Source organism: Theropithecus gelada, chromosome 6 (assembly GCF_003255815.1).
Source record: "Theropithecus gelada isolate Dixy chromosome 6, Tgel_1.0, whole genome shotgun sequence".
Taxonomy (NCBI): domain Eukaryota; kingdom Metazoa; phylum Chordata; class Mammalia; order Primates; family Cercopithecidae; genus Theropithecus; species Theropithecus gelada.
The window spans coordinates 78,896,177-78,912,450 of NC_037673.1; the positions used below are offsets into that span (position 1 = coordinate 78,896,177).

A 16,274-nucleotide genomic window follows, 5' to 3' on the forward strand; every position below is an offset into this window, starting at 1 on the left:
CTCCCCATTGGGCAGTTCCCTGGGAGTGCAGTGGAGAATTCTTACACTTTCCCTCTAGGTCTCCGAAGGATCTCGTTTTCTTAGTGTCTCTTTCAGGTTGGCAGGAGCCTTGAGCCTGACACTTCCCTTTGATGGGACAGGCAAGCTCTGTGGGCGCGTAAACACGCTGTAACCAAGTTCTTTGCTGATTTTACAGTTTTGTATGCTCCCGAGAAGAAGTGATCGTACTCAATTGTCTATTGCTGGCCTGCCCCCTAAGAGCCTGGGGGCTCCTTTCCCCTAACCCAGAACTAGCTGCACTGGGGGCGCGGAAGTGGGGGTGGGGAAGGAGTGGGAGGGCAATGGTTTCCGCGAGCAGAGCGATGTTACTGAGTGAGTGCCTGAATGGGGAGTGCTGCTGTCCCCAAGCCGATTGGTACTTCTTGTCAGGAAGAAACGCCAAGAGGTGGGAGTGCCTGGGGAGGGAGGCAGGCGGTCCCTACCGCAGGCGCGGGGAGCTGCCTTTCCGCCCCTCCGCCTGCTTTCCAAGCCTGGGCTCTTAGGAGTGGCTGAAGCTGTGGAGCGCTTTTGGAGCCTGTGAATGAACCCTCCTCCTCTCCCTCCTCCTTCTTCTCTCTGAGTCTCCTCCTCGGCTCTGACGGTACAGTGATATAATGATGATGGGTGTCACAACCCGCATTTGAACTTGCAGGCGAGCTGCCCCGAGCCTTTCTGGGGAAGAACTCCAGGCGTGCGGACGCAACAACCGAGAACATTAGGTGTTGTGGACAGGAGCTGAGACCAAGATCTTCGGCCAGCCCCGCATCCTCCCGCATCTTCCAGCACCGTCCCGCACCCTCCGCACCCTTCCCTGGGCCACCACGCTTCCTATGTGACCCGCCTGGGCAACGCCGAACCCAGTCGCGCAGCGCTGCAGTGAATTTTCCCCCCAAACTGCAATAAGCCGCCTTCGAAGGTAATCACGTTTCTTTTGTTCCCCCCTTAAAAAACAAAACCAAAAAAACTTATAGAAAAAACCCCGCGATCTTAGAAAAAAGAAGTACATTGCAATTGGTAGAAGGCTTTAATTAAGGCAAGGAGCTGTAAGGCGAAGTTAAGAAAATGTAGGCACTTAAAAAATGCAGGTAACTTTCAAAAGGGCTTTTGGGGAGAGGGATACAGAGGAACCTTGGTGTTGAAAAAGATTCAGACAAAAGAAACGCAGGGTGGAGTGGGGGTAAAATGACTAACGGAATTGGGGGAAGGGAGGGAATAAATTGTAGAGAAATCATAGAAAAGTGGTGGGTTCTTGAGCTGGAGAGAAGAGAGGGACCTTTGGCGCTTTGATTTTTTTTTTTTTTTTTTTTTTTTGTTCTTAACACGCTCGAGGCAAAAGTTTGAATGGGGACTACCAAGACTTGCCACAGACAAGTCCCCGAAGCCGCCTTGGTGCAGGCCACCTGGTTTCCCAGCCCCTGGTGTGTGGTCAGTGCCTGGTGTTCCTGGAAAGCCACTCCCGGGCAGCTCCTGACAGTGCGACCCGGCGCCCAAGCAGCCTGGGACCTGCGCGGACCTGACCCCTTCAGACCGCAGGCAGTCTGGGAGGAGGTCTGGCCGGGGGAGGTGCAGGATCCCCGCCGTGTCTCTTTGACGACTTGGGGACTGTCACGGTTCTCTCCCGGCGCCCCTGGGTTCTTTTGTCCTGCGCGCGGTGCGAAGGGGCCAGCAGGCAAGGAGCAGAGGATGGGGGGTGGGGTTGTTGGAGCCCCGCGGAGGTCTGGGAGGCCCCTGGGCGGGAAAAGCCTGTTCTGAACCGGCAGGGATGTGCAGTAATTTTTCTCACCCTGAAGAGCGAAATGGGGTCTGTCGCTCCCATCTCAACAAGCAAACCGGCACCCAGAGAGCACTGCAGACAAAGGTGGCGCGGGGACCCGCATCAGGGGCCTCTAGGTCCAGTGCTCTCGCCCAGACTACAGGAGTCCTCCGTTTCCTTACATATCCCCCACCCCCTCCTAGTTCTCCGCTCTAGTTGAGCAACTTTACTGGCAGGTCTAGCGGCAGCGGCGCGCGCGTGTGCCGGGAGCCCCGGGGGACGTCCTTGGCTGGAGCGCCCCACTGTCCTGCAGAGGCGTGGGCGTTGTAGGGCGACATCCCCGGTGCATGCGGACCGAGGGCATCCGGGTTGTCCTGGCTCGTGGTCTGTGTCACTGGGCGTGGAGCGGTCTGGGTGTTAGGCAACGGAGAGCGGGGTACAAAAATAGTGTCATAGCCTAAACTATTTGCTCTCCAATCCAACTGCGTCTCGGCAAGTCCTGCATGTCCCTGGAAGATGCTGCGGGAAGGGGGAGAAATCTACACGGTGCCTGGAGAGTTGTCCTGCTGCGCGCACACCCGCGGCAGAGTCTCTCTCGGTCGCGTTTCTCATCTTTGTGTCTCCCTCTGTCTCCATCTTCTCTGCCTCCCTTCCCCTCTCCCAGCCTCTGTTCTGTCTCTCTAGCTTCTGCGTCCCCTCCCCCACAGCTGACAAATGAATGGCTAGTGTGAAATCCCTGCCTTCCCCGTCCTCCAAGGCAGCAGGGAGGGAGGAGCGAGGGAGGCGGTGCGCTCCTTCGGATCTGCCCCCAATTCAGCGCACAGGACTTGCAGAACCTAGATGTCTAGGAATTGGGAGTTTTGCGGCGGGTGTGGGCGCCCCCTAATGGAGAAGTCCCGCACGGGTTGAGAAAAACGAGCCCCCCAGACCTAGCGAGCAGCTTTCACAACCTTGTGTTCAAGGATGGAAGGCCCTAGTTTCCCCTTAAGTCATTCATTTTGCACTCCACAATCTGCGGCGTACATCTAGGGGTTTGGAGGACCCTGAAAAAAGGTCTTGGTACGTGCAAAGTGCAGAGACGCCTTCTCGCGAATCGGCTGGAACGCACGCGGCGCCCTGAGTCGAGTTCGCCGCTTAGTGGACTAACGCACATGGCCTGGGTGGGGCCAGGTTTCAGAGGTCTCGACGCGCCACCCTGTGCGTCTTTAAGAAAGATAATACAAATGCCGCGCTCTCAAAACCCATAACCACTTGAACCCAAGGCTAGGGCCCCGCCCCAGGATATTGCAAAAGAAGGGCTTCTAATCCAAAACTTAAACTTCCTCAACTTAAGGGCGCGCGTCAGACGCGAAAGTTGAGAGAAGGCGGGCGGCGGGAGGAAAAAAGAAAGGGAAGGAAGGGAAGTGGAAGGAAAGAAGACAGTGGAGGGGAGGGAAAGAAGAAAGGAACGGAGATGGGGCAGATGGCATTCAAACAGCCAGGAACGGATCGGAAGGGTTCGTTTCGGGGTTTGGGTCTGAATTTTGAGACTCGTTTTAGGATGCTCTTTTTTCTTTCCCAGCGGCAACAAATGTGACTGCAGAGGCGTGTCGGGATGGAAGGGTGGGAAAGAACCAGACGAGCGGAGGTGGGCCAGTCCCGCCCAAAGGGGCTGGGTCTGGGAGCCGCCCCAACTCGCTCAGCCCGCGCCAGGGGAGGACCCGCAACGGGCGCTACCCGCAGCGGCTGGGTTCGCCAGCCGCCACGTGGGTTGGAGCTTCGGCTCCCAGCCCGAGACGGGTGTGACTTCCTGGGCTCGGAGACTGCAGTACAGCCGCACAGGCGGTCGGCGCAGCCGAGGCCCCCACCCACCGAGGCCAATGGGGGCGGGGCGGGGAAGGCGGGGCCCGGCTTAGCGGAGAGAGCCGAGGGGCCTCGCCCGGAGGGCTCCGGGCCGGCTGCGTCTGGAGCTGACCCGAGTTGCATCCAGACCGCGCTAAACACTCTTATTAAAAGGCTGTTGAAGGTTTTTGTTTTTGTTTTTGTTTTTTAAGTTTTTTTGCTTGCCTCTTGGGAGTGGTAGGAGGGGCATAGTGCTTTTGTTTTGAGGCAAGGGAGAGGTTAAAATTTACTCCAAGCAAACTTTTATTAAGAAAAATGAGACGACTTTATACTGTGTTCCATTTGTTGACTTTTTAAATACATTCACGTCAGTCTAAAGATCATTTTTAGTCAATTAACAGATTAATTTAGTTCCAGACTATCATAAAGAGTTCGCCTGGAATGGCAAATATTGCCATTCGACAAGACTAATAGAATTTCATGGGGACAAATATGGAAGGGCTGCGAGTGTCACTGAGGTTCCTGTGCGTCAATGAGGAGCCTTAGCGGGGACCTGGCAGGGACTGGAAGCTCAGCACCTATTTAGGGAGTGGCTGAGCTGCAGACCTGGACAAGCTTGGCGCAGACCAGACGGTGCTACTTAGAGCTGCATTTTAAGTCCTCCCATTTTGCTCTATATTGGAAAAACTGGGTTTTAAAGATCTCTTCTATCACCTCAGATTCTGTAGCTAACATCCACGTCTTTTTCTTTTTGTCTGCTGAAAGCTGTGACCTAATTGTTTTAAGTACTTCTTGACAATTTTGCCAAACCCATCCTGAAAATACATAAAGTCCTAAAACAGGATGTTGTGAGTGTGATATAAAAATAGGAAGGTACCAATGGAAGCAACAATTAGTGTTCTGAGATAGAAGCGGTTCCCAGTTTGTAACTTGGAAATGTTAAGAGCAAGTACATCAGGGAGAAGGTCTCCAAGAGTCTGACTTCTTGCTCTGGGCTCTGAGTAAAGAAAGAAGTATGTTAGAATTGTATTGTCTGCCCGCACTAATATTGCAAAGGGTTCCAATGGATTCCAATGTGTTTGAGCAATTACTTCCTCCAGCACCAAGTCCACAGTCCTTAATCTTCTTGTGAGAAGATTAGGTAGGAAGCGGGATGAGATTCAAGACAATCATTTAGGATTTATGTCAGAACTCAAAGTTTTGTTTCTTTTGGTAGATAAAAACAGAGTTGGTTTTAAATTGTATTTCCTGCTTTCAAAAAAAACGAGGTTTGAAAGGAAACCCCCTAGATTTACATAGGTTTACAGATGTAAGTTTCTTCTTTTTCCCTGTGTTTGCAAACTGGAGGGAGATGCCTTTGATATTCCAGAATACCTGTATCTATACACTTGTAAATTCTGGTTGGAAAGGACTGAAACTGCTAAACCAAAGGTGACGATGATTAATGTTAAAGATACTATTCATTGTTCTCTCCTTTGTTGCATTATTAGGCTTAAATACTTTGGAGTTAATGATTGGTCACTTAATTGAGTAACAGAACCTTTGAGAGCACAAAGATCAACTAACTCTGTCTCCCAAAGTCTGGCAACTAAGCCCTCTTTTCCTGGTGGGATTTAAACACTTTTGTTGACGTCATTCATGGACAAACATCGGTAAACACTGTATTTAAAATGGGATATTGCCCTGTGATGGAGCAGAGCTTCTCAAGACACACGGTTCTTTTGAGGGAAAGAATTAATGACTGTATGTAGTAAGGTATTTTTTCACCACCCACCTAGAGAAACCAGTTAGGACTGACAAACACTCATTGTTGGGAGTTACTTACTCTGGTCTGAGAAAATATACTGATTGTTACATAGGTCTGTATTTTACCAGAAAACACAAAGCATGTACTCTCCCTGATTTGGAATCAGAAAAAGGGGGATTAGAGATGAATGTCTTGGCCAAGCTCCATTTCAATTAGCGAATTTTTGCCAGTTTCCTCTTGTAGCCTAGACTTGGTAAATTACATATATATAAAGTCTCTCTTTCTGTGTATGTGTGTATGTGTGCGTGTGTGTATGTGTACAGGGTTTTTAAACACTGCTAAGTTCTTACCATTGAATGTGTTAGAGGTGGTTGTATTTCAGAGGTCAGTACAAAGAATCTTTGTTTAATGTGTCAGTTCTGTTTTCTGAAACACACCTCTGGGTAGATTTACCATCTATAAAAGAATACAAATGTATATACTTTCCACATATATATACATCCTACCTCATTCTTCTAAGGATTTTAAGAGGTGTTTATGTCTGTAAAATGAGATTACATATTTTACAATAAACACATATATTGATATAATATTTTTATTATTAAATTATTGATTTGATATTACTTGAGGTATAGTGGAATGAGCACTGGACTTGGAATCAGAAAGTTTGAGTTGAACTCACTAGCTGAGAAAACCAAGCAAAGACTACTTTTGGATGTTTAATGTCATAATCTATTAAATGAATATGCAATTATAAAGATCAAAAGAGTAAGTACTTTGAAAAACTATACAATAAAGGGATGATAATATATTGTGTCTGTGGGATTCATACTGATCTAATTCTATAATTTTAATAATAACCACATTACCCAAGCCATGTAGTTTCTACTAAATCTATAAAATAAATCAGAGAGGGGCATATTGTTTTAAAAATTGTTCAGTTTCATTAATCAGAAGACAGATTCCAGAAATTGACTTAAATGAAGTTGGACATTCAGTGGAAAAGAAGAATTATTCAATAAATGGTTTCAGGACCATTGATGGGTCCATGCAAAATAAGAATCAGTCTCTACGCAAAATAAGAATCAGTCTCTACCTGATTTCTCATCGTAAAAGAAATGTAAGATGAATCAAATATGAAATGTAGGGAATAACTTTTTTAAAATGATAAAAGAAAATCATGGGATTAAAAAAATAAATTAGGAATAGAGAAACCTGTTCTAAGCAAAACATGAAACCCAGTGCCATTCTAGGAAATATTGATAGATCTAAGTAAAAATTACACAAAAGCAAATAACACATTTGGAAAACATCTATGACATATGAGAGACAAAGAGCTAATAACTCTCGATAGTCCATGGACTTTTATAAATAACTTTGAAAAGTTCACATCTATCAAAATATGAACAAAAAATTATGTACAGGTAGTGGCAGAGACATAGAGTTTTAAAATTATATTAAAAATCACTCAGCCTCATCTGTAATTAAATAAATAGTAATTAAAACACCAATGATATGCTACACCATTTTTTCACCAGAGGTGTAACAAAAAAATAATTTTTTTTCTTTTCTTTTTTTTGAGATGGAGTCTCGCTCTGTTACTCAGGCTGGAGTGCAGTGGCACGATCTCAGCTCACTGCAACCTCCACTTTCCAGGTTGAAGCGATTCTCCTGTGTCGGCCTCCCTAGTAGCTAGGATTACAGGCACCCACCACCATGCTTGGCTAATTTTCGTGTTTTTAGTAGAGTGGGGTTTCACCATGTTGGCCATGGCGGTTGATCTTGAACTCCTGACCTCAAGTGATTCACCCACCTTGGCCTCCCAAAGTGCTGGGATTATAGGCGTGAGCCACTGTGCCTGGCAAAAAGAAAATAAAAAAGTTTGATGCAAGTTTGTGTTGGCCAGGTTGTGGAGAAACTGGGTCTCTCATATACTATTGTATAAATGTAAATAGGTTCCTCTACTTTAAAAAATAATTTGGCAATCACATGTTTTTGATTCTTTATCAAAATTTTTAAAAAGATGTAGATACTCTTTCATCCAGCAATTCCACTTCTCAACATTATTACATGGATGGATATTGGTACCAATGTCACCCAAGACAAATGGACAAGGATGTTCTTTGCAGCATTGCTTCTAAGAGCAAATATCTGGGAACAGTGTAAAGGCTTATCATAGGGAACTGTTTAAATAAAAGTTGCTGTATTCCACCTAATGGAAAACTATGCAGCTGTCAAAATAACATGGAAAAATTGTATTTGCTGATTTGGAACATTCTCCAAAATATAATGTATTTTAAGTGAAAAAATTGATAGACAAAACTGTGTATATAGTATACATCTAATTATGTAAAATGGGTGTATATTCATTCTTTTAACAAATATTTACTGAGTGTTCTAGGCATTGTGGATACAGGAGTGAACAAAACATCAAATACTGCCCTGTTGGAACTTTTATGATGGTAGGTAGAGAAAGGCAATTCCCAATCACATATGCAAAATGGTGATATGTGCTAAGATGAAAACAGAGCATGGGAAAGGGAATAGAGTGCAGTATGTCTTAGGTAGAGTAATGAGAAAGGAGTTCACCAGACAGAGAACAGAGGAGTGCTAAGAGGTGACAATGTGAAAAAGCTTAGCCAAGTCCAGGATCAGGAATCCAGTTTCAGGTTAGTAATAAATTCACATGATGCTATTACTTGTATGAAGTAAATTCATGAAATTTCACACCTAAATCATGTGATTTCTCTCTGCATTACAATGATTCTTTCTGTGAGAAAGAACTGAGGAGCAATATGATACATGATACTCATTACATCTACTTTGTAGCTGAGGTATCCTAGAAAGTTGGTTGTCTGGGGTAACTAGTTAGCAGAATGGTGGACAAAACCACCGTGTCTGTGTCCTTAAGTCACCCCTTGTCAGCTGATCTTCCCCCAAATCAAGGGAGAATACTAAATATCGATTTAATAGAATCTTGGCTTTTTCTCTGAGGCTGCCCATCCCTGGTGTGTCCCTTATCCTCCCTGCAGACATTTCTCATGGATAGGAGTTCTATTGACCTTGTCTTTTATGTCTCCCAGGCAATTAAACAGTCTCAGTACCCTGTACCTGGATTGTTCAATGACTTTCTTCCCTTCTCAATGACTTCACTGGAGTAGAAGGCTAAATATAGGCATTCGCTCTCGTATCTCTCAGGTCTTTCCATGCAGACAGACTTGTTATCACTAGTAGACGGTGCTTATAAGAGGGACATGGAAAAGTGGAAGAATGGAAATAGGGATTTGGAGTGGTGCTAAAAACAAAGAAAGAGGCTTCTGAAAGCTTTCCATTTAATAAAATCAAACATAGAAGACACAAGATGTAACTTAATGACCAAGGATAGGGGCATAGCCTTGAGAAAATTAGAGAAGTGGAATGAATGCCTTGGACTCCAAGGAAGAAGGAATGGAAATGTAGTTCTGAGGCAGCTAACATCAATAAAGCCCTCTGATATATTTACTATGGAAATAAATGATCATCTTTTAATTCAAGGGTTGCAAACTTAGGTGACTGCAGGGTCGAGGCATGGAGTGGAAATGGGTAAGAGACTAAGTGGGGGCAGCAATGGCCGTGAGCACACAGACTCAAGGGGAGAGACTGCTGCTTGGTTAATGCTCATGATCAGCCAGCTGAAATATAGACTTAATGTTGCTAGACCTTCTGAGTTTTTGAAAGAAGTTAGAGATCTGATATTTAGTGTAAACGGTCTAATTTTTAAATTGAGTAACTCATTCAAACATATTTATGCAACTTAGTCAAATGTATTTAGAGCATGTCTGATCTCTTCCTTGTATTCTTACCTAGTCTTAGGGGTAATCTTAGGAAAAGTGATGTGTATACTTGTTATACCTATATAGATGGAGGACCATTCTCCTGTCCCCAACAAAAGACACTTTTATAAGGATTGAGTGTGGCACAAAGAGTTTGTTTTTAGTATTTAAATTGAGTAGGAAACTCAAATGCAGAAGAGCCTTTCCTGGGTCACACCTTTGGTTTTTTTATATGAGATTTGACTCTCTAGATATTGACAAACATCATATTATTGGGTCATGGTAAATCTTCAAGTGGACTGATTCAAAAGCATTCAAAAGTATTTCAGGTGTTAAGGAACTGTTAGCACTGAGTTTCAAAGGTGTTTCTGCATAAGAAATAGAGGCACTGATCATGTATTTGATTTACAAACATTCCTCAAGGATCTACTCTGAAACTGGCACTGAAGAAATATTGTGGGAGTTATTAAGTTGAATGAAGTACTAGCTCTGCCTTCCAGAAGCCTACTGTTCTACAGAGGAGATTAGACGTGTTTACAGATAACAATTTGAAGTACATAGCAATAAGTTATAGGATGATTTATTCCAAGCATAAAGTGTATAGTGCTACTATAGTGGTAACCTAGGTTATAATTTTCAAATGTAAGCGCCCCAAATGCTATTCTTTTTACTCTTAGTGATATGAAACTATGTTAGAACATCTACAGAAAGTCTGAATTAGTAATTTTAATAATAAATATTGCATACTGATATATTGTATATCACTGAGATTTATTTTATATACATTATTATATCAATTCCTGTGATCACTTCAATAAGTACTAATTTTCACAACTAAGTAGCTACAGAAAATGAGGTTTAGAAAGATATAGTATTTTACCTAAAGTCACACAATATAAGTAGAAAATGCAGAACGTGCATTCTGGGCTATTTGACAGTAGATCCCAAACTTTTAAAATTAGGCTTATAAAGATTTCCTGGAAAAAAAGAAAAATAAAAAATAGAGAACAAATTTTCCTGAAGAAAAGTAGGACATTATTATTTATAAGTATAATTAAAGAAAGAGTTCTTATTTGAATTCAGCTAATACTCATGGAATGCATTTTCTTTAGCACCTTTTTATGATAAAATACAATCTTTTACTTTGGCTGTGCAATTGATACCTTTATTTTTCCTTGAAATATTGTAGTAGCATAGAGATGTGGTGTATACTTCCTGCTTGCTGTGCTGTCTTATAAGAAATCCAGAAACGTAGAAGCATTATGGCATTTCCCAGTTAGTGTTTAACAAAATCTATTACTAGATCCTAGTGATTATATGATAAATAACAAACTTAATTAGCAGGGTTAATTTAAGATTATCAACCATATGTTTTTCATTGTGAATTATCAGTTGGTCTATAGATGGAAAATATAGGATGTATAATGTATTAGCTTAAAAAAAGCTCTTCAGGAAATATCTAGAATTATATAATTTTAAAATTTTGTTTTGAAAAGGTCTAATTTTCATTTCAAAATATATGAAGAAATCAAATGCAGAAAAATATTAAGAAAACAGGTCTTAATTAATTAAATACTGTACAAATCCAAGCCCAATTTATGTTCAAGTGTTCAAGATCAGTTTTGTAATTTATGACTAATTCAGCATTTGCTTGTTTTCAATCTACGTTTGCTAAATAATATAGAATTTATTTTCCAAGGAAGTTATTCAGGGTCCCAACTAAAAATATATATATCAGTTAGGATGCTTTCAGCTGTAAGGAACAAAAAGTCACGATTTTATTGGGTTTAAACAATAATGACATTTATAATCTCATATAAAATGAAGTTCAAAGGCATGGTCCACTCTGGGTCTAATCCTTAAGGACTTACGCCTCGCCTTTGCTGATTCTTTCTCAGCTTCATTTCCAGAGGTATCTCACTTACTTATGGATGCAAAATCCCTACAACAGTTCCAGCAGAAATATTCCAGCATGATAATGTCCAGGGAAGAAAACTGACCACCTCTTCCTTTGTTCTCTTCTCAGGATGAATCTATCTTTCCCAGGGGCCCTTCCCTGGAGGAAGAGATCCCCTCACATCTCACTGGCCAAAACTATATTATATACTGTTCCAAATCCAATCATTGGAAAAGGGAATGGGACCTCTGTAATTGACTTAGGATATCAGGATCATCCCTTGGGCTGCAGTGTGACCCAGGTCCTCCAAAGTATATGGCTGAGGGTAGGCACTAGAATGGAACCAGAGTTGTGTTAGAAAGGAGAAACACATGGCTATTATAGAATAGTTCTAAATGTTACCAAGGAGGGCACAACTGTGGAGACCAAATAATCTTTTGCCATTCTTCTGAAGTTGGCACTTTGATTTCTAGATGGTTCCCCAACACTGGTACTTATCCTCCTAATTATAGCTGCCTTGAAATTTGAGCTTGAAGGGAACACTCTGAGACCCAGATTGTTAAATGTCTTTTCCAAAGTCATGCAATAAATTAAATGGCAAAGCCAGGGCAGTTTCTTGACTCAGTACAGGGTATTTTCTTTCATTCTTTAATCTTGAGACTTTAGAACTGTTGGTACCACTTTAAAATTCATGGCAAGAACTGGTCACTTTTGTAATTAACACCTCCTTATAATACATTTATTTTGTTTGTTTAGTCAGCTAGAAACTACATGGAGTCTGTGCTTTAAAAAGTCTGTGCTGAAGTCCTTATTCTCTGGTTTGGTATTATGTGCATGAACCACCAATTGGTTTCTTCTCACCTTACACTTGATGAAGATGTCTTTCGTTCAACATCTCTCTCTATTGCTCCCCATCTTCTTTTGCTCCATTTATGATCAGCTTTCTGTTTCTAAATAGACTTTGTGATCACCCATTTCTCTTTGTGCCAGCTCCTAGCCACTAGTTACTTGAGCTATGGTCTCTATTGTTCTTCCTACAGCCTACCTACTTGTGGTTGTCACACACACATCCACATTGTTATATGTTCCCAAACTGTATTCTGGAATGATTTTGGCAATGGCTGCATTGGATGAGATTCAAATTAATAAAGCGTTGAGATAACTTCTGCTATTACAAGTTTCCTCCTGTTTTTATAGTCCAAGAGGAGCTACTTCTTCTACTCTTATTACTTAATACTACCCTTATTACATTCAATGCACAAAAAGCGTGTAATTTATGACCTGCTCTAAACCTGAATGCTGGTGATTTCCTTTGTGTTTTTCTTAATTTCTAGGCCAAGATGTTGATAAATATAAACAGCATCTTATGGATGTGTTCAACCTTAATAGCAACCCATGCGCTACATAAAGGTGAGTATGCTAACAACTTCTTTGGTGTTAATTGAAATAAAAATGTAAGTGCTGGAGGATGAAATGGTAATGTGGAATCACTGGAATAAAAGATTGATTTTTAAAATCTATTAAGTGCTGAAAACTGTTAGTTAAAATATTATTGCACTAAAAACATTAGTTTTAAATAAATAAGTCAAAACAAAATAATAAATAGGATGCTAATGATGCAAGTGAGCTTTCAGTAACTTCCCTGATTACTTTTAGGCTTTGCAAAAAACCTCGTATATGGTATTGGGCATATATTAAAATTCTAACACTATTTATCAAAAACTTTCCTATGCAAAAAAAGAAACACTATTACACACCCAGTGGGCTAGAATTTGAAAAGAATTGAGAAGATAAAGAGAAAGCTCACAGCCATGTTTTTGCCCTTACTTCCCTTAATTTTCTTTTTTTAAAAAGCAGTTGGATATGCTTATGCCCTAGTTTTTTAATTTGAAATTTTATATTCTTCCAATGAGGGTTCTACAATTCCAAGTTTATTATTTAATATATTCAAGGTCATATATCAAGGAATTTGAAGAAAGATACTATCCAAGATTTTCACTCATCTGCTTCTGTCTGTCTAATGTACCTCTCCAGACTCAGATTCCATTTCCTCCTCACACGTATGTGTCAGACTCACCTTTTATGGTTCTCTAGATGAATTCCTTTTGCAAAAGTTTAAGTATCACTCTATCTATCATCCATCTATTTATTTACCCATCCATCCATCCATCATCTATGTATTCATCCATCCATACCTCCAGCCATCCATTCATCTGTCCAAAATATTTCCATCTGTTCGCTTATCAACATCTATCCATTCATCCATCCATCCATTCATCCATCCATCCCTCCATTCATCCATCCATCCATTTCTCCCACTCACCCATTCATTTGTTCACCCATTGATGATATTTTTTGAATACCTTCTTTGTGCCAGATATTATTCTGGGTATCCAGGAATATACACATGAAGGACTCAAAATTGACGTATCTTTCATTAAACTTATTTCTCTAGTTATAGGAGACCAGCAATAAACAAGTAAACAAACAATCCAGGTACTTTCAAATTGATGAACATAAAACAGAGTGACATCATAGAGAGTGGCCTGAGTTGGAGGAAGTTGACAAGACCTCCTTGAGAAAGTGACACTTAAAGTGAGATGAGAATGATGACGAGGAACCAGCCAGCCAAGACCTGTCTGTAAATTAGAAAGAAACATAGTGTGCTTGAATAGCAGAAATGTCACTATAGTTGAAGAGCAGTGATCAAGGGGAAAGTAGGAGACATGAACAGAGAGATTAGCAGAAAACAGCTCATCTAAATAATAATAACACCCAACACTTGAATAGAACTCCCTATGATCCAGGAACTGTTTTAAGTGCTTAACATTAACTCACTGAAACATCCACACCCATGTATTCTATTGAGGAAACTGTGGTACCAAGAGAGACTAAGCAGCTTGCTCGAAAGCCCATACCCAGTAAGAAGCAAATCTTGGAGATGAACCAGTTCATGGGAGTGTGTGCTCTTTACCACCATGTTATACTTCTTATCTATATGGAACATTGTAGAGTTTAAAAAAGTCTAGATTTTCTGCTCAGGAGGCTGAAGCAGGAGAATCACTTGAACCCGGGAGGCAGAGGTTGCAGTGAACCGAGATCGCATCATTTCTCTCTAGCCTGGGCAACAAGAGCTAAACTCCCCGTCAAAAAAAAAAAAAAAAAAAAAAAAAAGTCTAGATTTTATTCCAAGTGCAGTAGGAAGCATTGAAGGGTTTCAGCAAAGAAAGATGTGAGTTGATGAATGTTTTACAAATTCTATTTTTGATAATCTATGCAGATTTGATTGTAGGAGAGCAAGAGTAGCAGCAGAGATATCATTTATGTTATTGAGGTAGCCTGTGCATGACATGGGGGGACGGGGGTAGGGTAGTTTAGATCATGTAGCAGTAGAGATGAAGAGAAGTGAATTGGATATGTGGAGATGGAGGAGTCAGATCCACTGATGGATTGGATGAGGTGTGTAGTGAGGGCATGAGAGGAGTCAAGGACAAATTGACTCCTGGGATGGCTCTCCTTCCCCTTTTTGCCTCCGGATTCCCCTTTCTAGCCAATTTAAAAGCTCCTCCTTGGCTGGGTGCAGTGGATCATGCCTATAATCCCAGCACTGTGGGAGGCCAAGGTCGGAAGAGAGATTGAGCCCAGGAGTTCAAGAGCAGTCTGGGCAACACAGTGAGACCCCATCTCTACAAAAATTTAAAAAAATGATGGCTTGGACTTGTAATTCCAGCTACTGGGAAGGCTGAGGCGGGAGAATTGTTGATCACAGGAGGTCGAGGCTGCAGTGAGCCCTGATCGCACCACTGCACTCCAGCCTGGGCGTCACACTGAGACCCTATTTCAGTAACTAGTAAATAAATAAATAAATAAATAGATAAATTCCTCCTCCATGTCCCCCTTGTCTCCTGTGCTGTTACAGGTATAATAACATCTACCATGCTCTTGGGATAAGTAATTGTTTTTCTTCCCAAGTAGACTACTGTAAGCTGCAAAAAAGCCTTTCATCTTCTAGCAGAGTGCCTGACACCCTGACAGCACTTAGTCATTTTGTGTGTTGACAAAATGAGTGAATAAATAAATAAATGCCACAGTGGATCACCCGGATGGTGTTTAGAGTCTAGGCTCCAACAACTGGATCATGAAGACACACTAATCAGATGGTGAAGCCTAAGAGTTGTCTTCCTCAAAGTTTTTGGGAGGTGAAGGTGAAGGTCACAGAGAGGAAAGGACAACAGCAACCAGTGAATATGGAGAAAAGGATATGAAAATGGGAGTGGCATTTGGATGGGCAATATTGGAAGGGAATTTACAGGGGAAGTAGTAGGTGACCATCCCTCGGCAGAAATTTAGACTTTCCACTTAAAGAAAGAACTCACACAACAAAAAACAACTTGCGGTGTAGCTCCTTTACAGTGTTTACAAAAATAATTTTGATAGCCAACAACATTGAGTAATTTCCGCATGTCTGTACCTATTCTTTGTAAATCCATGATCACTGTTATTAGATGTAATTAGTTTGGGACTAATTTCAGGAGAATTTTTTTATACGAGAGGTGAAAGTTGCAAATATACGATCCATGTAAAACAGATATTCTGGATTTATAGTGGAAAACACAGTAGTAACTGGTTGTTGAGTCAAGACAAGTACTTTCATCTTAAGGTTTTTTCTGTTTATTCCCAGTCACTGACGAGGTCGACGACTAACATAAATGAACACCTTGTCTATTGTTATGGGCTTTATTTTAACCCAGGAAGAACTATTTCCTTTAACAATACACATTATATTATCTTATAAACTGTCCTAATCTTTGATTATCTACCATTGACCTAGTTATTTTGATGTTCCCCTTATAGTAGGAAACAGTCATGCACAGTCATGAATAAGTGAATGAATTAGATAGTGATATTTGTCACTTGAAAGGGTGATAAATTCCCATATTCTCAATCTGACATTTATTTGGCCAAGATCTGTGGGTGTGTGTTTGCTCAAACTGTGCAGATGGAATTTACATCATCTTTACTCTGAGGAATCTACTGACAGAGAATGAGGAGTAGTTGCTTATTCATTATTTAGTGATTTCTCCCTTACTGTACTCATTTGGACCACAAACCATCGGTAACAGCCAACGTTTTGTTAGGATTCATTTTTATTACTTGAATTGTCAGCGTTTCAGACAAATTCCTGCAGGTAGCAGATTTCTTTTA

General features: G+C 41.5%; 1 protein-coding gene across 5 annotated transcripts in view; it reads left to right on the plus strand.

The window, feature by feature from the left end:
- Window positions 1-396: 396 nt before the first annotated feature.
- Window positions 397-16,274, plus strand: part of VCAN (versican) — a 110,919-nt gene continuing 95,041 nt past the window's right edge. For all 5 annotated transcript variants that reach the window (XR_003119774.1, XM_025387062.1, XM_025387064.1 and 2 more), the window contains exons 1-2: window positions 397-955; window positions 12,404-12,479. Coding sequence is in view for 4 of the 5 variants with exons in the window: in XM_025387062.1 (XP_025242847.1) it covers window positions 12,410-12,479 (70 nt within the window). In the remaining variant the exon portion in view is untranslated. The remainder of the gene's footprint in view (window positions 956-12,403; window positions 12,480-16,274) is intronic.